At 38.0% G+C, this 24,171-nt stretch overlaps 1 protein-coding gene across 6 annotated transcripts; it reads right to left on the reverse strand.

Annotated features, from left to right (window-relative positions):
* Positions 1-999: 999 nt before the first annotated feature.
* ESCO1 (establishment of sister chromatid cohesion N-acetyltransferase 1) lies at positions 1,000-24,028 on the reverse strand. Of its 6 annotated transcripts, XM_083358552.1 has the most exons (12): positions 23,747-24,028; positions 20,630-20,677; positions 20,358-20,541; positions 18,542-20,111; positions 16,972-17,083; positions 13,790-13,853; positions 10,810-10,924; positions 7,979-8,110; positions 4,796-4,885; positions 3,457-3,597; positions 2,288-2,475; positions 1,000-1,877 (listed from the first exon to the last, which is right to left on the reverse strand). In XM_083358552.1, exons 3-12 carry the CDS (start codon positions 20,537-20,539, stop codon positions 1,706-1,708), a joined length of 2,766 nt encoding a protein of 921 aa, XP_083214678.1. In that variant the 5' UTR covers positions 20,540-20,541; positions 20,630-20,677; positions 23,747-24,028; the 3' UTR covers positions 1,000-1,705. The 6 variants fall into 6 exon arrangements, 4 of the variants coding, with proteins under 4 accessions (XP_083214678.1, XP_083214675.1, XP_083214676.1 ...); XM_083358549.1 differs by having other exon boundaries at positions 18,542-20,541; XM_083358550.1 differs by having other exon boundaries at positions 18,542-20,541; positions 20,630-20,732.
* Positions 24,029-24,171: the final 143 nt, after the last annotated feature.

Genomic DNA, 24,171 nt, shown 5'->3' on the forward strand with positions numbered 1-24,171 from the left:
TTAAACTTGTACTAGCTAATCATTAATCCCAGGTGATTGTAGATGCTTAGTTATCTATGTCAGGAAGCAATGCTACAGCATTTGCAAGGAGTTTTATTATGCACAGGAGCAGAACAAAGCAGCTCTTTGTTAAAAAGCTATTGCCTTTTTCAAGGCTCATATAATGCTTCATAATTACAAAGACAGCCATGGCAGCTTCTAAACCATACACACAAACTTAGTTTGTTACAGAAGAGACAAAAATTTCCTGAAAATTCAGAAAGTTGTGGAGAAACTATCTTCTGATTGAAGTAAGACAAGAAGAGCTCATGAACTGATGGCTCAATAGTACATAGTCCAAAACTTACACTTAAGATCAATAGGCCTGTCTCAATATAGCCAATGGAAGTTCTAGCCCTCCATTTTAAATGCAGTTCTGTAAAATGATGACAGAGATACATTAAAAAAAGTTCCAATAGAAGGAAAAGTTTTAAGGAATTCATGGTTACAGCATTTCTTTTGTAGGCTCTATGAATGATTCCAGATTTTAAGTTTTAGAAGGTAAGAAAGGTATCTTATATTTTGGGCCTAGTATAACCTCAAATTAATAAGATCATCTTATGATTTGACAATATCTTCCCATGAAAAGGTGATTGTATTAGCATGACTAAGCATGAAGATAGCCATTCTGTCTATGACATATTCAGGGTAGGAAACGGCTTAAATACTAACCAGTAGTATTTTTTTTCTCACACAGAATTATCCAGGAATGGGACCACAAGCCTATTCTGTATGTAATGAACCTGAAAAAGTATTAACATTAAAATCCATTGTGCTACTGAGGAACAGATCTCTTGGAGACATTTCTCTAGCAAACATCAGAACTAGACTATTAAATTATACAAGGCACTGTTTTGAACTGGTCAAGCTACTTGTAGATTGTAATAAGTTATGTGCTTGTGATCATCAAAATGTAAAAGCTACAACTGTTAACCACCCAAAATCATTATTACATCAGGCCAGTGTTTCAATCAACTTTTAATAGTCAATAATATCAAAGACATTGTTTAAATACATTTACCATTAGTAGATTCATTAAAAGTTATCAAATGTTTTCTCTTTAAATCTACATTATATACATGTCAAGAAAGGCCACAGCAGTTTATTATATACACCCTCTGAAATAAGAGAGGTTTTAGGCTAAAGTATTGTGAAGTCCACAAATTAAAGTATATACCCAATTTGCTATTGCTAAAGTATAGCTGGAGGCATACTTTTCAAAAGGAGCTAGTATCTTTCTTTTTAAACTACTATTTCCATTCAACATATATAGTGAGCCAATTATACACTTTGATTAGATGCTATTTTTTACTGATCTTGAATACAGAAAATTTTCACACCTCTACCAAATACAGATTGACTTTCTCATTGCCTTGGTATACTATTACATTGTGAACTTCAAAATATACTTAAAAGGCGACCGTAGTTCTTGCACTAATTGACAGTCCACTATGAACAAATTATTTGCTGCATGTAAACATGGCTAGCGTACTAGAGATAATACATATTTTTTATAAAAAATATCTTTCAAAATTATCCTACTTCTGTGCTATTTACAATTTTAATAAAATACAACCATTATCTTTTTGGTTGTTACTACTCCTGAGTTCACTGCTAATAAAAGTCCAAACATCAGCAATCAAGCAACAAAGTTAATGATTTCTCATTACCTTTTATTATAAAGGTTACCACTTTGAGGCTGTTGTCCACTGAGAAAATTATATACCAAAAATTGACTAGTACCAAAATATTGTGTTGCAAACAATTTTCCATCCGGAGTAGGGTCAGAAAAAGCAATTTCTTCTTTACTTAAATATGAGCCATATATAAAATTGTTTCTGATTAAAGACAAGATTAAAAAAAATCACTGTGACAAAATAAAACTGGCAAAGAACTTTTTAAAAACATATACTTTCCTACTGGTCAAATGATACCTATGAATCAAGATAAAAATACTGCCCTAAATACAATGTATTTTAATGCTTCTCAAAAGCCAGTATTCAGATGCTGCCTAATCTTGTCTTCCTCTTAGAATTATCACACCTCTGAAATAGTCACATCTGCTCTCAAAAGAGTTTCCAAATAACAAGTAGTGAACAATTTAACAATTCTTAGTTGTGATTGGTCAGGGCTAGGATTACTTCCAACTGATTAAACAGTATATGTATATACTAAATACGTATATATTAAATAGTATATGTAATGTAGGTGCCTGCCCATAGTTCATACTAACGCAAAAGGTCCTTACCTCAAGCATTCTAAAATCCGAGAAGCAATTTTCTTCCGTCGCATCATGCTGAACACCCAAATGCGACTAATGCCACATATGGCAGGCTCAGGAGTTGTTGAGCAGCACCAGGCCTTTTGCCTTTCAAAAGTGAGCTTATCATTTTCTGAACTAATATCTGGAATCTTTTCTTCAATAACTCTATACCCCTTGGGAAACAACAATAATAGCATCCTTTATGATTGATCTTAACGTTAACATATTTATAATAACACATTCCTATTTTAACTATCTCCTTTCTGAATATGGTATTAATATCAGTCATATTTGCTGAGTAGCTCCAAAGTGATCATCATAATAGAAAAGGAATTTTATAAGAATGATTTATGTCAGCTGCTCCCCATGCCCAAGGATGAAATACCAAATGACCAGCTACTGCAGCTACAGTTCCAGCGTGTCATGTACTGAAGAGGACCACTTTCCTTGCAATAGTTCTATAGATACTACAAAAAAATAATCTTCAGTAGCTTTGCTATTTGAAACAAAACACATGGCTAGAATTATGGGGAAATCCACTTGCCACATGCACTTCCTTTTCCAACAGATGGTTGAGGCACTTTACACATCCCCCTCTCCCATATAAGAAACATCTTTCTACAGTCATTACACAAGAAAGTAGCTGAAAATGCAGACCTGCTGAGAGATCTTTCTCCAATGGATGGAAAAGTATGGCAGGAAAAATCAGCACAAGCATTAAAAGACAGCAAAAACTGCTTCTCTTTTCAGACTTCTTCAAATGATCATGAATTTTGCACCAGTATTTGAGAAATTTACCAGCAGCACTAAGAATTAAAACACAACTGGCTGCTATAGAACATGGATTGCTGTGTTTTCTGCAACCAAGTGCTACACTGCAGTTTTCAAATTGAAGCCTAAAAGTTGAGAAGACATCTCTGATACGTATTTCAGGTGGCTACTACAATAACTGCCACGTTAAGAACTGGCATTTCTTTTTACATTCTCTTTCCGTCCACTTTTTCCATTTTAGGTTATAAACAGAAATTGCTTTATTTTAATGATTAACTTTTCACAGGAAATAATCTCATAGGTCCAACATTTTAAATGAAAATAATATATGAACTTTCTAAAAAAAATGTAACTAAGAAAATAGTTATCCAGAGTTTACTCACCCATTGAATATGTTCTGCAATTAAGCAGCCAATTACTTTTTTATCGTTAGAAATAAATAATAGAGTCTTAGTTCTGGAGCATGTTAGAGGAGCTTGTTGGAATCCCAGATCATTATCAACCATCTCTCTGATCTCATCAACCTGCCAAATAAATACAATAAAAAGCCTTAGAACCAATATATTTAAAATCATATTTTTTTAAAAAAGAACAAAATATGCACTCTAACCAGGACACATTGGAAAAGCATAAAAGTATTTTTGCATAATTGTTCAAAACTCAATACAGATACAGATTTAGAGTGTTTGGTATGTAATTTGTATGGAATTTAACCTAATTGGGGAAGGAAAATCTATTTAACTCATGCACCCACATAAACACAAAAAATGTGTGTAAAATAAAAACAAAACTGCAACAGTGGAACAAAACTTTAGAATATACAATGTACACTGGAATGTAACAGAACTAGAATTCAAATTATAGTATTAAGCTCTATAAACAAGCTCAATACATTCATAGAGACACTAAGTTTGACACTAAGCCAAAATTTTCTGACATTCTGCATTCCAGTGATACTGTACACAATAAGTAAGTTGTCAATTTCTCTCACATTGCACAGTATAAGATACACTGGTTTGTTTCTGCTATTTGTCCTGCAAACAATTCCATTTAAATCCATTAGGGAAGATGGTTTATTTCTCACTATGATCTTCCAACTGAAAATTAAATTCATAGGCTCTACCGACACATTAAATTTGATATGCCCTTCTCATGCCAGTCTCATGTTAATAAGAACAACAGCTGAAATAATCAAAATGTGGATAGTCTTGTATGTATTTGGCAACTTCACTGATCAGAAAATTTTTAGGTTTTTATTATCATATTCTTAAGAATAACAAACTAGGGACGCGGTGGCTCAGTGGGTTAGGATGCTGAGCTTGTCGATCAGAAGGTCGGCAGTTTGGCGGGTCGAATCCCGAGTGCCACGTAACAGAGTGAGCGCCTGTTACTCGTCCCAGCTTCTGCCAACCTAGCAGTTCGAAAGCACGTAAAAATGCAAGTAGAAAAATAGGGACCACTACGGTGGGAAGGTAACAGTGCTCCGTGTGCCTTTGGCGTCTAGTCATGCCGGCCACATGACCACGGAGACGTCCTCGGACAAGCGCTGGCTCTTTGGCTTTGAAACGGAGATGAGCACTGGCCCCTAGAGTCGGAAACGACTAGCACACATGTGCGGGGGAACCTTTACCTTTACCTTTAAGAATAACAAACCACTGTAAAAAGCTTATCAAAGCCTTTTCCTGTCCATTAAAAAAATATAGTTCAAGACATTTCACCTACCTTTCTCAGTGCATACTTGGGATCATCAGGAAGGACCATTATAATCTTACCATCAGGATACTCAGACAAAATTCTCTCTTTTTTCCACCCCTAAAAAGGGGAAAAAATGCTCAGCTAAACACAAAGCTTTTATACTTTTAGCCCATTGTTTAAAAATTACACTTTTAGCTCGTGCTAAATAATACACACTTCTTGGCAAACAAAAATCCTGACTAGATAAGTTCTACTTCTCCATAAATATAGCTTATATAATGCAAAAGCTTCCACAGAAAATTATGGAAGTATTTTGCACTTTACAACTCTTTTAGGGCTGAGTGATACTTTGGGCAAAAGTTGGTTCTAGATACATAAGAGTTCAAACAGCACACGCCCTCCATATCTGTTACATCATCCTAGAAAAAGGCAGCTGCTTTCAAAAGTTGTAGAGAGGTGCTGATCCAGCACTTCGTTGGATTCAAACACGAATCATTGGGCAGCCCCAGTCTTTTTCCACCAGAATAATTGTAAAATTCGTCTATTAAGAATTAGCAAGCATATTTTCTTAATTCAGCAAATTTTCCAAAATCAATCCAGAGCTTGTATGTGCAAGTAGGAGTATGTATATACGTGCACTATATAGCATTTCTTTAACACAGTTACCTCCACAAATATGTGTACATTTTGATAAGTGGCATGCAACAGACCTCCAGGAGGTTTTCAGTGAACTGAATAGCATGCAATGGTTCAGTGGTTCAAAAGATGAAATCATTTATTGTGTCACTAATTATAACTAATAGTCACAAAAATGAGACTATAAATGAATAGCTACCTTCTAACACCCTAAAAGGGAAAGTTGCTATGCTGTGTGTATCTGAAGTTAAACATACTCAAAAATGAGGTAATTAACTCTTCTTCAGATCCACACTGATGGTGATAAATGATCAGTACCTGCATGAAAAAACAAAACAAGAAGCCACTTAAGTCTATTAAGACTTAATTTTATCCATAAATTAGAGTTCATGTCGTTTGCAAAGTCTGCCTAAAGTGGTATTTATAGGAAGTCCAAAGAAAAGCGCTATCACTAGGCTAATAAATCCAAAAGCCTTACCTATATTCATTTAAAAAAGGGAAGAGAGAAAAAGAAAGCTCACTAAAAGTTAAACAATTAAATATATTCCACTGACACTTATATTTTCACTGCTACATACTGTTATAACATTCACCCAAGAAAACAGGCTGAAGTGACACTACCAATCTGTAGGAGAAGGAATGGCAGAACCTGGGGACAGGGTCAAAAGAGGAATTAGCTTAAAGTCTCTTTATGTAATCACAAACAGATTAAATACAACTTCTTTGGAATTCCGCTGACCCTTATCTAATGCCAAGATAGAGCTAACTAGTTGTATAAATTCTTGTGCATAGGCATGATTAGTAATAAATCAGTTTAACTGGAACTTCACTTATGGTCCTGATCTTTTGAGACTAACACAATCATTCAAATAAAGATCTTTCTGATATCATTAGTGATAACAATTGCATTTGATCATTTCATTTCATCAGATTTCTATGACCACCTATTCATTAAGCAAGTCACTTTGGTTTTAGAGTCCCAAAATATTATTTTAACACTTGAAATTAATTGGATGATACTTTTCTAGGATTTATTTTATTTATTTAGGAAATGTATATGCTACCCACTCCTTTAATGGCTCTAGGTAATTTAAGGCAGAATTAGCTGTTCATGTCAAATACTTCTGCAATGGCAGCTACCGCAGTTAATTCACTGATGTTCTAAGGAAAAATATGAGCATATGAGTTTTTGGCATTAGATTTTTTTATGGTATTTAAAAGTATTTTAAGTCGAAAATAATTTTAGGACCTAAACATTAATTAAACTAAAAGAAATAAATGGCTGCAACAATAATTAATTGGGGATTAAAGTTTTCAAATATATTGAAACAGGATTTAACTCTTAATTCAAATTATTATTTCTGATATAGAAGGACACAAAATTATATCACATAAAAGATTTAACTTATTTTCCATAAATCCACCCAGTTTGGTTTATGATGTTTCAAAAGCCCAGTTTTAGCTGGAAACAAATACCAATAAAAATTGCATACATTTGGATTGTAATGAAATATTAATATATGCTACTAAAAAAGAAGCAACTTGCATTATAGCTAGAATGAGTTTTCTATTTTGAATTAAAGCCTAGCAAAAATATTTTTTAAAAATAGAAAAGGACTATATTGAACTGAAAAGCAGAAGTTAAAAAACTGATGCTCAAATTTCACCTTAAGCTCTGATTATTTAATTATTCAGTAATTTTTTAGTGTTCCACCACCACTGCTTTTCCAGATACTTTAAAAGTCCTGCCCTACAGAGCTTTAGTAATGTATTTCTTCCGTAAATAGGCAATAGTTTACAGGTAGGTCAGCAAGATCATGAAACTAGTAAAAGCTTTTGTAAATCATTAAATCACCAGCTAGATTTGAACCACTATGTATTTGTGTGGTAGACTTTGGAAGCAGCTGGGGGAGTTCAGTTCAATTATCCTGGAGGTCTTATCAATATCAATGCAAGTTATGGAAGGTAACATGTATGATAAAGAAAATAAGAGTTTTAGTAGTCTGAATATAAATTGCAGGGGAATATAATGGTCAGTTCAACAATCTTGTATGAAATATGGTTTTTAAAAATAAATTGTGCAATTAAATGCTAATTATTTTCCACTAGCCAAACAAAATTTCACACTAAAATACCACTATGGCAATATTATTTTCACAGCGTATGTAAAAGCATAACCTAATGCATGTGCAATAGGGCTATAGAGTGCTTTCGATTTGATTCCCAAAGTGGTTCAAAGCATTCCTTCTGCAGCTGCCATGTGATTCCTGGAAAAGACACAGCTGTTTTAAAGGGCGGCAGACAGGTTTCCAAGTGCTTTGAACACCTTTTTGGATTTGAACTGAATCCAAAGCACCGTACAGACAGTATTAGGCAACTTAGATGATATAATATTCACTCACTGAAGAATTAGTTAGGAAAAATGTGAAAGAGGATGATTCATTACTTTATTTAAACTAACAAGTAAAACATTTTTAAATGGATTTGACTGTTGCTTTAAGCATAATTTTGAATAATCCACTGAGACTATGTAAAATACTTTATGCTTTGGAGCAAAGAAAAAAATATTCTTACCACATATTTTACTGCACTTATGAACTGGTTATGAAAGAGCAGATGTTGGGTTTCATCCTCAGGATTTGAAGCTGTATAAAGCATTCCACAAATATTACAGGAAAGAGCACCAAACCGTTTTTGTCCTGCATCCTATATATTAAAAGTTAAAATATAGCTCATGAAACAAACCTTCCTAACCAAATAATACAATTTACTGAACAGAAATAGCTGCAAACCCATGTCATTAAAATACACAATTAAAGCACTTTCAATATCAAGGATAGCAAATTTGAAGAGCATTCAAAATACATTTGTTGTGATCTGAAGCAAATTAGCTCAGGGCAATACTTAAGGGCTACCGTATTTTCCGGCGTATAAGACAACCCCCCCAACTTTTGAGATGATTTTCAAGATTTTTCGTCTTATACGCCGGAAAATCAGCGAGCCCGGGAAGGCACGCCCTCCCCTCTCACTGTGGAGGAAGCAGGGCAGGCTGGCATCTGGCGGGAGCCAGCATGGCAGTCCTGCGCACGCGCACGCTCCCCGGCTCCTAAGGAGTCCTCAGGGAGCCATGGCAGGCGCCTCACGCTCTTCCCTCTTGAGGCAGCATCGGCAGAGCCGTCCGGCGGCAGGCGGCAGGGCAGTCCTGCGCACACGCACGCTCCCCAGCTGTTAAGGAGCGCTCCTTAGCAGCCGGGGAGTGCGCGCGTGTGCAGGACTGCCCTGCCGGCTCCTGCCCGACGCCGGACGGCTCCGCCGATGCTGCCTCAAGAGGGAAGAGCGTGAGGCGCCTGCCATCGCTCCCCGAGGACTCCTTAGGACTGCCCTGCCGCCTGCCGCCGGACGGCTCTGCCGGCTCCCGCCAGACGCCAGCCTGCCCTGCTTCCTCCACAGTGAGAGGGGAGGGCGTGCCTTCCCGGGCTCATTGACTTGCAGTCAAGCCGGAGCCGAAAGGGGCTTTTCCTTCCACCCACCCTTTGGAATAGACGCAAGAGCTCCTGGGGTCTGGCGTTTGCAAGGGTGACGGGAAGGGGCTGAGAGGCTCTTGGGGGTGGGAAGGGAGAGTCACGTTGGAGGGGGGACTGGACTAAGGAGGCTTGAAGTTGCTTTGCAAGAACGGGGGCACTCGATTGATTTATGTACTATTTTCCGGTGTATAAGACAACTGGGCGTATAAGACGACCCCCCAACTTTTGAGATGATTTTCATGGGTTAAAAAGTCGTCTTATACGCTGGAAAATATGGTATTTCATCATTAGAAAAATAACGTGATCTTTGCTGCCAATTAAAATATGTATGATAAAATAGCACATTCTCCTATTATTTTCTGTTAGTTCAGGGAAATCAAGAACTGGGGAATCAAGTACTAAGAAACTAGGACAGGTAGTCCTCGACTTAACAACAGTTTGTTTAGTGAGCGTTCAAAGTTACAACCGCACTGAAAAAAGTGACTTACGACCATTTTTCAGAGTTATGACTGTCGTAGCATCCCCATGGTCATGTGATTTACATTCAGATGTTTGACAACTGGTTCATATTTATGATGGTTGCAGTATCCCAAGGTCATATGATCACCTTCTGTGACCTTCTGGCAAGCAAAGTCAATGGGAAAGCCAGCTTCACTTAACAGCAGTATTACTAATTTAACAACTGCAGTGATTCACTTAACAAATGTGGCAAGAAAGGTCGTAAAATGGGGCAAAACTTTCTTAACCAATTTCTCACTTAGTAACACAAATTTTGGGCTCAGTTGTGGTCGTTAGTAACACTGCCTTCTCAATAATCTGATGTCACAAAGCCATCGTATTTTGTTACTTATTTCTTTAATACTTATAGGAAGGTTCCTTGTTCTAGAGTTTTCTGAACTCTGTCAGTGAACTTCTATAAATTCTTTTCAGACAGATACACTTCATTGTGCTAAAAGATATGAAGGGCCACGATGACTGATATCCAGTGCAGACAAAAGTCTGGGTCCTGCTTAGGAGATACTGGAGTCTCCTAGTGGCTAGGTGAGGATCAGTATAGCAAAGGTAAGGTGTTTACTAAAAAAAAAACCAGAACAGAACACTGTACTAGTGAGGACAGACCTTTGTTCTTCTAAATCACATTTTGAGATTTTGAATCAGTTGGAAAAGGCTATTCAATTCAGACTAACCTACAACAGGTTGTAGTCCAAATGCAAGAAAGTAAATTATTTTATTGCTGTTCTCTACCAGAAGTGGGATAAATAACATAATAATAGAGTTGGAAGGGACTTGGAGGTCTTCTAATCCAACCTCCTGCTCAGGCAGGAAACCTATACTATTTCAGACAAATGGTTGTCCAATCTCTTCTTAAAAACTTCCAGTGTTGGACAGTGTCTGGAGGCAAGTCTTTCCACTGATTAATTGTTCTGTCAGGAAATTTCTCCTTAGTTCTAGGTTGCTTCTCTCCTTGATAGTTTCCATCCAATGCTTCTTGTCCTGCCTTTGGGTGCTTTGGAGAATAGCTTAACTGCTTTATGGAACGCTGCTATCATGTCACCCCTAGTCTTTCTTTTCATTAAACTAGACATACTCAATTCCAGCAACCATTCTTTATATGTTTTAGCCTCTAGTCCAAGATAAGGGTTGGCCATATCTGCTGTACAACAATTACATACAATATGTTTCTTCACTACAATGAATGGAAAATTATACTAGAGCCTTTAAATTAGATTTAACCCATTTTTCTACTTTCACCATAACAGAGAATATTTTTCTAGTTTATGAACATATTACATTTTATTAACTTATAAGATAAAAGCCTGACACACATTTACGAATTGTTTTAAAGTAACAACCTGTAACTTGCCATACACAAATACTTACTATGATTAGCTGCTTATCGCCATCTTTTGCAGCTTCTTTTAATTTTTGAATATGTTCTTCAGATGTAAGAAAACCATCACATTTTGTTGTTAATGGAACCTTTGGCACAGATGCCCTTTATGCATCAAAAAAAATTCACAAGTTACTGTTTATGTATGTATTCTAATAAAAATGTATTTCTCTTCCACACAATTCAATTGAATTAATATTAAAGCTAAGTAGGACAGAGTGCAATAAAAAGACACCTTAAGCTCCTGGAGGAAAGGCAACCAAATAAATTAATTTAGCTATGCTTCTGTCAAAAAAAATGTTTCTCACATTTTATAGCAAGCAAAATTTGTAAACGAATAGGCCAATCGCTTTTGATCTGAAAGACAAGGGCTGCAAATATCAGCTTGATTCTCCACAAAGAATGTTTTCTTTAAGATGGGCACAATCCTGTCTTATCATGTTGGGTTTTTATTTATTTTTTTAAAATAAACCTGATCTGTTGAGATATGGTGTTTGCATGATGGTATGACAGACATATCATGCTCCTAGCAAAAGGAAAAAAAGACCACCTCCATATACTCCATCATCAATCCTTATTTCATGAATGAAAGCAATTACAGGTAGTCCTCCACTTACGCTTGTTTAGTGATCATTCAAAGTTACAATGCCACTGGAAAAAAACAGTGACTTATGACCATTCTTCAGAGTTACAATTTTTGCAGCATCCCCATGATCATGTGATCAAAATTCAGATGTTTGGCAAGTGGTTCGTATCTATGACCGCTGCAGGGTCCCAGGGTCATGTGATCACCTTTTGCAACCTTCTGACAAGCAAAGTCAATGGGGAAGCCAGATTCACTTCAGCTGCAGTAATTCACTTAACCGTAGCAGGGACGATTGTAAAATGGGGGGAAAAAACCCTAACAAATGTCTAACTCAGGGGTAGGCAACCTCGGCTCTTTTATGACTCATGGACTTCAACTCCCAGAATTCCTGAGTCAGCATAGCTGACTCAGGAATTCTGGGAGTTGAAGTCCATGAGTCATAAAAGAGCCGAGGTTGCCTACCCCTGGTCTAACTTAAGAACAGAACATTTGTGCTCAGATGTGGTTGCAAGTCAAGGACTACCTGTATTTTACTTAGACAGGAGGAAGTCGGAACTATGCTTTCTTTTTTCTCCAGGGTACAGAGGGAAGACTTCCTGTTTGAACTACGATTCTGTTCCTGCTTCATTTCAGCACGGAAAATGGAGATATATAGAGCAAATGCTCTCAAAGTAGTAATAATAGCAACCATAAAACAAAAACATGCAAAAATTCTCCTTATCTATTGAATATTTGCTTATTTCATTTTAATGCTGCCTCCTCTCAAGAGTTAAGCAGTATACAAAACAATTAAATATACAAGTTGAGCCCTTAACAATAAAAACAGCATAAAATCCATTAACTCATATTACTGACAGTTACACGAAGAAAATCGCTAGGTAATAAATATAAAGTTTTCGATGCCTCATGAAATGTCAGAAGTTTTATAGCCAGGCATTTCTCTGGGGGCAATGTGTTTCCGAGAACAAGGATTATCGTGGAACATCCCTGTGTCCCAGTCAGTACCAATCTTATGTTCAGTGGGATGGATCCCCTCCTGTACAACTATACAAGACAGGCAGAATCTTACAGGTTAAAATGGTCTCTGATGTGATTGGAGCTGCTCTGTGTACGGCTTTTAGATAATACCGTAATTAACTGTCTGAATGGCGCTTGAAAGCCTGTGGGCAGCCAACATTGGTGTGGCTGCAACATAGGCATCATCTCCTTCTAACATCCTGGCTGCCACAATCTGATACAGTTTGGAGATTATCTTCCAAGATAACAAGCATATGATGCATTATACCAGTAGTAGTGCAATTTCACAAGAACTAGAGTAGAGGTTACAACAGCCAAGTATTTCCAGATCAAGTAGGGCTGTAACTAGCACACTGTCTCCCTATCAGGGCTTCCACCTACTTCTCCAGCAGGAACTGCATATCAAGAGGAATCCCTAATCATAGATCTGCTCCTGCAGGGGAAGCACAATCACTGTAACTTAAGTTCCTGGAACATATACTTACTAACAAACAATATCTTTTCTTACCAGACTTAATCTTGCATTTGCTTGTGTTCCAAGATTTTAACAGTATCTCTATCTTGGCCTTGAAGGTTATATAACTGAGTATCAACAGTGTATCGACGCTTCACTGTGACAGGAGACCCTATGATTTGATAATTTTCCTCCCAGAACTGACTAAAACAACTCCTTTTGGTACAAGCAGGGCTCCTGCAGAGCAGCACTCAAAACATCTGTAGACAGTCCAGATGCCATTAGAATACAGAAGTATTCACATTTTGCCAGTCAATGTCTGATTTTCAACATGGGTTGAATTGACTTTTGGTATTGTACCACTATTATACTAGGGTTTTTCCCCCCCACCTGTGTCATCTCTCTTAATTCCTCTAACAAACAGGGATACGTTCAGGATCAGCAACTGGGAAGAGACCAACGGTCACTCTTATCATCCCTTGCAACCATTATCCACAGTGCAGTCCTTTTGGGCCCACTAGAGCTTCTCTGAAATTGCAGCTAGCCTTTGTTCCAAAGCTTGCCATCATGGCAGATGAAGATATCCATACAGGGCCACATCCCTAATTGTACCCAACCAGAGATGCCAGGTCTGTATATTTATTTAATAATTTAATAAATTAATAAATTATTCACCCAAACATCTCCTTTCACAGAGATCCACCTTTATCAAGAGCAGCCTGAGCTCAAGCTGTCTGATTATTTGGCCAGTTGAGCTCAGGGTGCATCCTTAGGAAAGGGAATATTAAAGAAAGAATGTTAAGTCTGAGTTGATAATTCTTAGATATTTCTTAACACGACTGGCAAATCTAATGCAAACTTGTAAAAGATAAAACTATAACAAAGTATAAAATAATTTTTAAGAATACTGTACCTGCTCTCATTTATCTCAGAGGTTTTATTAGCAGGAGCCTGAGCCAACTGTTTACCAACTGGATCTATCAATAAATCAATATATTACTTCATTAGAAGAGAATATATGTAGCTCAGGGTTAAACTGTGAGGTCCTCAGTGTTCCTGAGCTTGTTTAAACATTTGTAATCACACAACCAAGCTCAAAAACCACCAAGGACTCTATATTACTGCATATTGAATATATATGAATATATAATGGAGACTAATGACTGAGAAATCCAGATTTTTGAATTTGAAACAACTTTACAAAGTATCAGTGGTATGTCTCTTTTAACACATACCAAACTTAAACAATCAAAATTAGAAAAACCAGGAATCAAGAGTTGCAATTTCTAAACTATATTATATTATGAATAAGTAATTACAAAAGCTTTCCCCCCCCCCAAATTTATATGCCCACCAATCTCACAAGAAGTAACTGGATGGCATACAACAATTAAATGAAACAATTTAAAAATTTAAATTAAAAAACAATTATTATTTTTAAAAAATCACATTTCCCTACAGGTTTTCCTTTTGCGGGGGATAATTATCTTTAGCTAGGTTCTTGAACATTTGAAGTTTTTCCTCCAGTTTTATATTATCTATGAATGCACATAAGATGAACTCATAAATAAATATAATGAAAGGCACACACTTTGTGTGATTTAGAGCTACACAGGTTAAATAGATTTTGAATTGTAACTTTAATGTAACAAATTACTTGTGTTACATTGTATACACAAAGAGCATAGAAAAGGGCAATTATGACCTTCAGGGTTTAGTGAAGGTAATCTAGACCAGGGGTCCTCAACCTTGGCAACTTTAAGACTTGTGGACTTCAACTCCCACAATTCCTCAGCCAGCTTTGCTGGGAGTTGAAGTCCACAAGTCTTAAAGTTGCCAAGGTTGAGAATTGACAACTGTATGCTGGCATCTTTAGGAGCAAGATGGACTGCTATGCAGACCACAGCAACTATGCAGGGACGGACTAGACCCAATAGATACCAGCTGTGAAAATCTATACCAATAAGAGGGTTTCATTAAAAAAAAAACAACCCTCAGTATTTCAATTTTGACTGGGGAGCACCATGTTTTTACTAATTTAGAAACCATGATATAACTATCCATAGGTCCAGCAGCAATTTAATGCATGCATTATACAGTATTAGAGTCACTGGGTCTAAATCTGCAATCTCATCTTATTTCTATTTAGTTTTTCTGATGTTTTCTTCCTGATGCTACAAGAAAAAAAAATCCCCAAGAACTGATTCAACAAGTCGTGATTACTTTGCCTGTCTGCAATAAATCTGGGTTCATACATCAAGTTAATCAATGATAAGGTTTGTTACATTTTGCCCTGTATGCTGTTGTGAATCTAAGTCATTCTGACATATCACAACTTATTGAAAATATGATAAAACAAATTCTGGCTTATTGTTATGAATGAATGCAGTCAGTATGTTAGCAAATCAGTTAAATTTAATTTGCCAACAGTAAGATCAGTTCGTGCTACACTCAATTTGCCAGCAAATTTGGAAAACTCAACAGTGGCCACAGGATTGGAAAAGATCAGTTTACATTCCAATTCCAAAGAAAGGCAATGCCAAAAGAATGTTCAAACTTTCGCACCATTGCACTCATTTCACATGCTAGTAAAGTTATGCTTAAAATCCTACAAGCTAGACTCCAGCAGTATGTGGATCGAGAACTACCAGAAGTACAGGCAGGATTTCAAAGAGGCAGAGGAACTAGAGATCAAATTGCCAACATATGCTGGTTCATGGAGAAAGCTAGGGAGTTGCAGAAAAACATCTAATTCTGCTTCATTGACTATGCTAAAGCATTTGATTGTGTGGATCACAACAAACTGTGGCAGGTTCTTAAAGAGATGGGAGTACCAGACCATCTTATTTGTCTTGTGAAACCTATATGCGGATGAAGAAGCAACAGTGAAAACTGGACACGGAACCACTGATTGGTTCAAAATTGGGAAAGGAATCCGGCAATGCTATATACTGTCGCCCTGCCTATTTATCTTAGATGCAGAGCACATCATGACAAAGGCAGGGCTAGATGAATCAAAAGTTGGAATTAAGATTGCCAGGAGAAATATCAACAACCTAAGATATGCAGATGATACCGCTCTAATGGCAGAAAGTGAAGAGGAACTAAAGAGCCTCTTGATGCGGGTGAAGAAGGAGAGTGCAAAAGTTGGCTTGAAACTAACATTAAGAAAACCAAGATCATGGCATCCGGCCCTTTCAATTCCTGGCAAATAGATGGGGAACAAATGGAGGTACTGACAGATTTTATTTTCCTGGGCTCCAAGATCACCACAGATGGGGACTGCAGCCAAGAAATTAAAAGACGCTTGCTCCTGGGGAGGAATGCTATGGCAAATCTAGACAGCACACTAAAAAGCAGAGACATCACCCTGCCAACAAAAGTGCGTATAGTCAAGGCTATGGTTTTCCCAGTTGCAATGTATGGCTGTGAAAGTTGGACCATAAGAAAGCCTGAGCGCCAAAGAATTGAGGCCTTTGAACTATGGTGCTGGAAAAGACTCCTGTGAGTCCCTTGGACTGCAAGGCATTCAAACCGGTCAGTCCTAGAGGAGATCAACCCTGACTGCTCTTTAGAAGGCCAGATCCTGAAGTTGAAACTCAAATACTTTGGCCACCTAATGAGAAGGAAGGACTCACTGGAGAAGAGCCTAATGCTGGGAAAGATTGAGGGCAAGAGAAGAAGAGGACGACAGAGAATGAGGTGGTTGGATGGAGTCACTGAAGCAGTAGGCGTGAGCTTAAATGGACTCCAGAAGATGGTAGAGGACAGGAAGGCCTGGAGGAACGTTGTCCATGGGGTGGCGATGGGTCGGACACGACTTCACAACTAACAACAGCAATAAAGATCAGTTCAACAAAGCTGTAAGTAGCTTCACTTTGGCATTTTTATGACAAGCCTTATAGTCTACTATTAGCAATCCTCTAAACACAGGTTATTCTATTAATGGAAATAACGTTGCATCTGATTACCCATGCTTCCTCCCAAGTTCATATTCCACGATTATTTGGCCAGATAGTTTTTTTTAACTTAAACTATGAATTACTTTATCCATAATTAAAGATGCTTTAATATGAAATATAATTTGAAGTTCACCTTGAGGTTTGATTTCTGTTGTCTCTCTTTTTACTTGCTTCACTGATGCTTGTTCTGTAATTATTTTCATTGAAGTATTTTCTGGATGTGTATCGAACTCTAAATTGAAACTCTAAATATATACATATAAGAATCATTTATTCAAACGTACAACAGATCTTACCAATTCAAAAATTTAAATTTTTGTTCCTGTTCAGTTTAAGAAACTTCTACCATGTTTGCATAATTTAGCTGTCTAGATGAGATGCAATAAATTACAAGGACTGCTGCAATAGCTGCTTTAGAGGTAATTTATCTCATGAAAATATTGACCAGTTTCCTTGAGTCTTTGTGCACGTGTATAAAGAATTTAGAAGTTCTAAAACAATACTTTCAATCTTCAAGAAATCTTAGGGATTTCTGAGCTTCTGATTCAAAGCAAAAAGGTGCTGCAAAGCATTCAGGAACATGTATTTGGATTCAATGTAAAATAAATGTCCCTTTCCCTAAGATCAGACAGCTCTGCAACGGGCATCTAAACAGGCCCTGAAAAAGACGCAGCTGCTTTAAGAAGTTGCAGTAAAAATGTTCACATTAGAAACCTTTCATGCTTTCAATTATAGAAAATCATATCTAGTTATTTTTGCATATATCACCCATGGCTTCATTAGGTATAGTAAATAACCGTCTTACATGGACAAACGCTATTTCAGAGATACCTCTAGCTCTCAATAAACTAGCAAAAAAACAACCCCTCTCAAATCTAAAAAAATAACTTATATTATGTTGAGCTTAGCTGTCTTTCCCATGATACTCAGTTACATTTGTGAAGTAAAAAATGTAGACAAAACATTACAAACCAATTTTTTAGAGTTAGATTTTAGTAATTTCTTGCATCTTAGTGCTACCCTGCTCATCAGATGGAGTCAAGTGAGAGGCCTCACTCTCTCTTGCCCAAACTGCTTTTCTGAACATGAGCAAAGAGGAGCGGCGGGGGGGGGGAGAGAGCTCTGGATCTTCCAAAGCGCAAGCACTATTATAGAGAAGGCACACTTCCAGGGTCCCACTAGATGACACTATTTAACTGAAGGAGCCTGGAGCATGCCAACACTGCAAGATGAAAGTGGTCAGGCAAATATAATAAGGGACAGGCAGTCCCTCAAATAATCAGTCCTGATGCTATGTAAGGTTTGTATAGATAGCAACCAGCACCTTGAATCACACCCAGAAACAAGCTGATCGCACTGGATGCAACCATTACAGCTCACGAAGCAGAAATGATACATGGGCATACAAAGACATGCTCATCATTGCTTAGGCCATTGTATTCTGGATCATTTGAAACTTCTGGATGGTCTCCAAGTGCAGCCCCATATATGTATGTTGCAATAGTCAAGCTGCTATGTTATTAGGGCATGAGTGATAAATGATGTAATAAATGATAAATGCATGATAGAGATAAATAGGTTATTTTAAACAGAATGCACTGCATTATACTCATCCTCAAAGTACATCATACTGCCCCATAAAACAAATTCTGCAATGAAATACAAAGTCATACTGTTATATCACAAAATTACAAAATAATTACCTTGTCTGGTGTTGACCCAGGACAATGCTTTGCTTCAGACAAACCATTCTCTATAATCTGTACAGTGGACTGTTTGGCATGCAGTATTCTATCTTTAATCTGGATTCCTTCAAAATCAGCTGTATTTAACTTCTGTTCACATATTGTGCCATCGTTGTTTTGGGATAATTTCCTTTGAGCGTCTGGAAGGTGTATTTCTACAGTTCTGGCTTGTTGTTCCTCAGGAACATTACATTTTAAAACATCAAGCTTTAAAACATCAAGCTTTGGAATACTTGAGATACTATGGCTCACATGATTTACCTTAGTTAATTTTATTTTGGTCCATTTAGAATTTTTGTTCACTGTGCTATGTCTGCCATTTACAGTACATTTGACAGATGTCCCTTTTCTGCTGGGAAAAAATCGCTTACATTGAGAGTTCTGGTTAGTTTTCTCATCATTTAATACTATTTCCTGTGGCAATTCTAGTACTGGATTTTTTTCCTCCTCTCTTCCATAGTCAGGGTTCGGAGAAATTCTTTTTACCTCTACTGTGTCCGATTCAATCTCACCTGCAATTTCTTCGCACAATTCAAGAATGCTAATCTTTTTGGATTTTACCACATCCTCTTGTTGGCAAACAGGTTCTACTGGTGCAACTCCATCTGCTTTTATATTGATTTTTCCATTTTTGTGCTTGGGCTTTCCTTTGTTTACTATACTGCAAACTGAATTTATAGGACAGGAAAGTGTGTTGGCAACTTCCTTTTCAGATTTTTGATTACTTTCAGAATTATTTCTCAGTTCTCTTGGCTTATCTTGAGATGTAGTTGAATCACTGATTTCAGAATCCACCTCATGTTTTTTGGGGGAGAAACAACCCATTTTCTTATTGTCTGACATCTTTCTTCTTTTAATTTGATAATCATGGTCTTCCACAGACTTTCCTGGTTTCAATTTTTCATGTTTAAGTTGTGGTAGCAGCTTTTTCATCGGGTTACATTGCTTCACAACAGAAGCATGTGTTCCTTTTATTTTTCTGCTTCTCAAAGATATTGTAGAAACATCAGATGACTGCTGCAATCTTGGTGATCTTCTAGTTTGATGGCCATGTGAAACAGTATGTTTTGACTCTGGAAGGCCCTGCACTGTGTCATTCTTAGATACTCTCTTAGTTTGTTTGACAGGTAACTGTTCTTGCCTAATTCTAACAGCTTTACCAGAATCAGTGCCCACTGACTTTTTGGCTATCTTTCTGTGGTCAGTATCGCAAGGCTTTTCACTTGAACCTTTAGACCAGCTTGCTTCACTGTTCTGAGAAGCTGGCTTTTTTAAAGAAGGGGTTTGAGAATTCTGAACCTCTAAGTTACTACTAATGTATTTTTCAGATTTTGTAAATTTTTTGGTATTTTCTTTGATGGGTCGTGATTTTGAATGCAGGTTCTTATGACTTGTTTTACCACACCGGACTGCATGTCTCTTACACCGAGCTTCAATAGGACGTGTTTTAGAATCTACAGATGATTTATTCGGTTTCTTGTTTTCACGGGAAGTCTTATTTTTGACAATGTTGCATTTTCTCTTCCCCCTAGAACAGATTTTGGAAGAAGATTTTGAAAGATTCAAAGAATTGGCATGCTTTATTTTGGAAGATTTCAGTGATGTCTGTGCAGGACATAATTTACCTAAAGATGTTAAGGATGTCCTTTTAATGCACACCATTTTACATGCTTTCTTCTTTAACTCATTTAAAGTCTGTTTGGAGTTCCTTTGCGCTTGTTTATTTTGGGAAGATGGTAGAGAAGCTCTATTTATAAACTTATTGACAGCTGACCTGTTAGTTGTGGCAGAGAGTTGGGGCACTTCTTTCTTCAGCACTGGTTTCTTATTTGATATGCATTTACCATCCTGCAGTTTTCTTTCTTTGCTAGTAGAAACTGATTTATTACTTTTATCCAATTTCCGCCGCTTAGCAGAGGATTCTACTAGCACAGATTTCCTTTTCTGTGCTGCCATTTCTGAAAGAAAAGGATATTCAGATATAACTACATTCTTGAAAAATGCTTTTTAAATGAGAAGCTTAACATGTTGACTTGGTTTACTCACAAGTACTGTTTTTGTAAGCGAATTCTGCCTCAGTAGAAGTGTACCGATCTGTGAAAAATGCATTCCTTATGAATTTACATCCAAAGAGAGCATTACATATATCCTATAAACACAGGAACAATAAAGTATTAGTGGGAGTGCCACTAATGTTGAGCACAGTTGTCTACTTTTTAGGGCATGCAACATATACTTGGAAAACATCTGGATTATATATCAGATTTCATCATTTACATTTTCCTACTTATACAATATTCTAATATCAGTGAAGTTTAAATTGCATGTATCATGAAAAATCAGCATGCTAACAGGTACATTACTGTATATCCAGAAATTATTTTGAAATTCCCATAACTTTGCCGTTTTTATAAGGTTTTGGAAAAAATGAACAATTTTTCTTACTTATTAAACAGCAATAAATACAGATTTAATATATTTGTGCTAAATACATTGAAAAAGAAATATATACATCCCGAGTGTTCTGTAAGTTTCTATTGTAACTTGAAACTTTCAGTATCAAGATCTGTGCTCATTTTCTTGTTATACATAAAATAAAATAAAAAATCAGATATCCCAACTATAGTGAGAAGAGCCTCTGTCTACTGACTATCTTCCACTTTGAGCCTTTGTAACATATTTCCAAAAAATTTAAGCTTATTCTAAAAGAACTCCTTTCCTTGTGACAGTAGTTGATTTGGAAACTAAATCAACTAATATCAGTTACATCTATAAAAAGTCTTTTCATGATTTAAGTACATCACATAGACCAGGGGTCCCCAAACCCCAGTCTGTGGACTGGCACCGGTCCATGCAAACAAGCAAAGGTTCATCTACAGCATGCAGGCAGTACATGAAACCATGACCCCTCCAGTCTGCAGAAAAACTTCTCTCCATGGAAACGGACCCTGGTGCTCAAAAGGTTGGGGATCTCTGACATAGACATTATACATATAACATATTTCTCAACTTATTATTTTTTTTTTTTGCTAAGAAGTTCTAGCTGAAAGGCAGTTTCCTTTTACCCATATTGTTTTCAATTACGGTAATCCAGAGGCATATAGGATTGAAAGAATGGAGGAAAATTTAAGACTTTGAAGCCAGTAAATAATGAGTAAACTACTACATTAAGCTATTTGTTAATATAGGAATCTGGAAGTAATTGAACCAACACCTGTAAGTAGAACTAACTACAGCCCAATTTTGTATATGTTGGATAACAATCTAGGGCTAGTGTCATATAAAGATGCTGCCTATATTTTACATTGCCACTTTCTCAAACTATACATAGGTTCCACATACTTTACGCTATGTAAATACCTAAAAAATTTAGCCAGATTACAGAATACTTATTAACTTACACATTTATCATGGAAAAACAGTAATACAGTTTCAGAGTGTATGTAAGATTTGGGCTTATTATCAAAGTAGAACAGTGCATATTACTGAGAAAAGAAAGCACAATCCTATGGCAGAAAAATTACATTGTTTAGATCAAGATAAGCAAGAACAGCTTGAAGTCAACAACAATCCACAGAAGAAATTAGCTTCAAAGCCTTAAGGTCTGTCTTTAACAGACACAGATACATGGTTTCTTTCAAACAAAAGTCAGCTTGGGCATCTCTACAAACCAGAATAACTAGAATAACATTTGAACTACTTCCAGGGGACAGGAGAAGAGCCAGGAAGCTTGAATTTCTAATACTAATGTCAAAGTTACGCCATTTTGAGATTCAAGGTGCTGGTGATGACCTATAAAGCCCTAAATGGCTTGGGTCCGGGATATTTGAGGGAACACCTGCTGCCAGCATCAAGCTCCCTTTGTCCAGTGCGCTCCCACAGGGAGGGTCTTCTCAGGGTGCTGCCGGTTAAAGACTGCCGGCGGGTAACACCCAGGGGTAGGGCCTTTTCTGTGGGTGCGCCTGCCCTCTGGAACCAGCTGCCTGCGGAGCTTAGGACTGCCCCCAACCTCCGTTCATTCCGCCGGGACCTGAAGACCTGGCTCTTCGAGCTCTCTGGCCCAGGCTGAGAATATTTTTAATTTTAATTTTAACTGGGTTTTAATTTTCTCAGGGTTCTATTTAATCTCTTTTAATTTTGTTTTAACGTTTGTATTGACTGTTTTTTTAAATGCCCTGTAAACCGCCCGGAGTCCTTCGGGAAAGGGCGGTATATAAATCTAAATAATAAATAAAAAATAAATAAATTTTGGGTTTGACTTAGCAGAATGTGCACTCCAACCACTCTTGCCGCAGCCATGGTTTATGATTTAACATAGCCCGTGAAGCAGATTACGAGTGTCAACAAGCTATGATTAAAACAAGGCCCACAGAGGAACCATCTAAGGCAGGCAACCTCGGCTCTGTTATGACTCATGGACTTCAACTCCCAGAATTCCTGAGTCAGCATAGCTGACTCAGGAATTCTGGGAGTTGAAGTCCACGAGTCATAACAGAGCCGAGGTTGCCCAGCCACGTAAGAAAAGCAAACCAACACACAGGCTTTAAAAACTTCACACTGAAAGAAGCCCTTTTTCTAGTTCAGGGAAAACTGATGCTCTGGAGGGCCCCAAAGGGAATCCCCCGACAGACTTCCCTAAGAAAGGGGCATTTTACATAACGCCGGGCTACAGGGAAGGGGAAAGCAAAAGGCAGGCCGAGCCACCCACCCGCTTCTCCTCCTCCTCCTCCTCCTCCAGCCTTTCCAACAAAGGCCTGGTTCCGACAAAAGAAAATACGCCTGGCTCAGAGTTGACCTGCGGGCTTCTTGGTGCGCTCTCTGAGCTGGGCGGTTTCCTTGCAGAGGCGCCGGTGAGGTTACCTAGTTTGGTAATGAAACGTCCGCAAAGAAAACCACCCAGCTCAGAAAGCGCACCAAGGACCCCCCAAAGGCGGCTTTCTCCGGGACCCTTCCATCCTTAACCCCGCCGTTTCCCGGGCATTTGTGGAGTACATTGCAAAAGGAGTAACCGACCCGGGCGCAGCAAGGCCACGGCCTCCTCTCCTTCTCCCACTTTTTCCTCTCTCCGCCCTTTCTCGTCAACTAGATAAGGACCGCGAGCGAGCCCATCTTTTTTTTTTACCGCCGGCCGGAGCGGAAGAGCGGGGGGGTGGGCCGCCTCACCTGGCCGAAGGACCCACAGAGGAGGCGGAAGAGCGCCCGAACAAAGTCGCCGGGCTCCCAACTCGCCTCAGCTTCCGCGTCAGCGCCGCGAACTTCCCATGTCACCCGGCCGGCACGAAAAAGAACGAGGAACAAGCCGAGGCGACCAGAACGCCTCCCCCCATCCGGATCGAGCCTGAAATTCGCTTCCGAGGTGGATTTCCGGTTGTCAGTTGCAGCTTTCAAGGTCTCCCATATGCGGGGAAAGAACGGACCGACGTGTTTTAAAGCCCGCAAGCTTTTTTTTTTTTTTACAAACTTCCGCTCCTCCCACGCGTTGGGAGGCGAGAGACTGTTGCAAGTCCCTTAAAGCAGTGTTTCCCAACCTTAGGAACTTGAAGATGCGTGGACTTCAACTCCCAGAATTCCCCAGCCAGCTATGCTGG

This window comes from Vipera ursinii, assembly GCF_947247035.1.
Source record: "Vipera ursinii genome assembly, chromosome: 3".
In the NCBI taxonomy this organism is placed as follows: Eukaryota; Metazoa; Chordata; class Lepidosauria; order Squamata; family Viperidae; genus Vipera; species Vipera ursinii.

What these genes read in the sequence shown, in the direction of transcription:
- ESCO1 (XM_083358551.1), bottom strand. Translation starts at nt 20,539, where the DNA reads ATGGCAGCACAGAAAAGGAAATCTGTGCTAGTAGAATCCTCTGCTAAG. An exon ending in AACAGAAATCAAACCTCAAG is followed by an intron (nt 13,854 to 16,971) that starts GTGAACTTCAAA and finishes ATTTATTGATAG; the next exon opens with ATCCAGTTGGTAAACAGTTG. An exon ending in CCAAGTATGCACTGAGAAAG is followed by an intron (nt 3,598 to 4,795) that starts GTAGGTGAAATG and finishes TTTATTTGGCAG; the next exon opens with GTTGATGAGATCAGAGAGAT.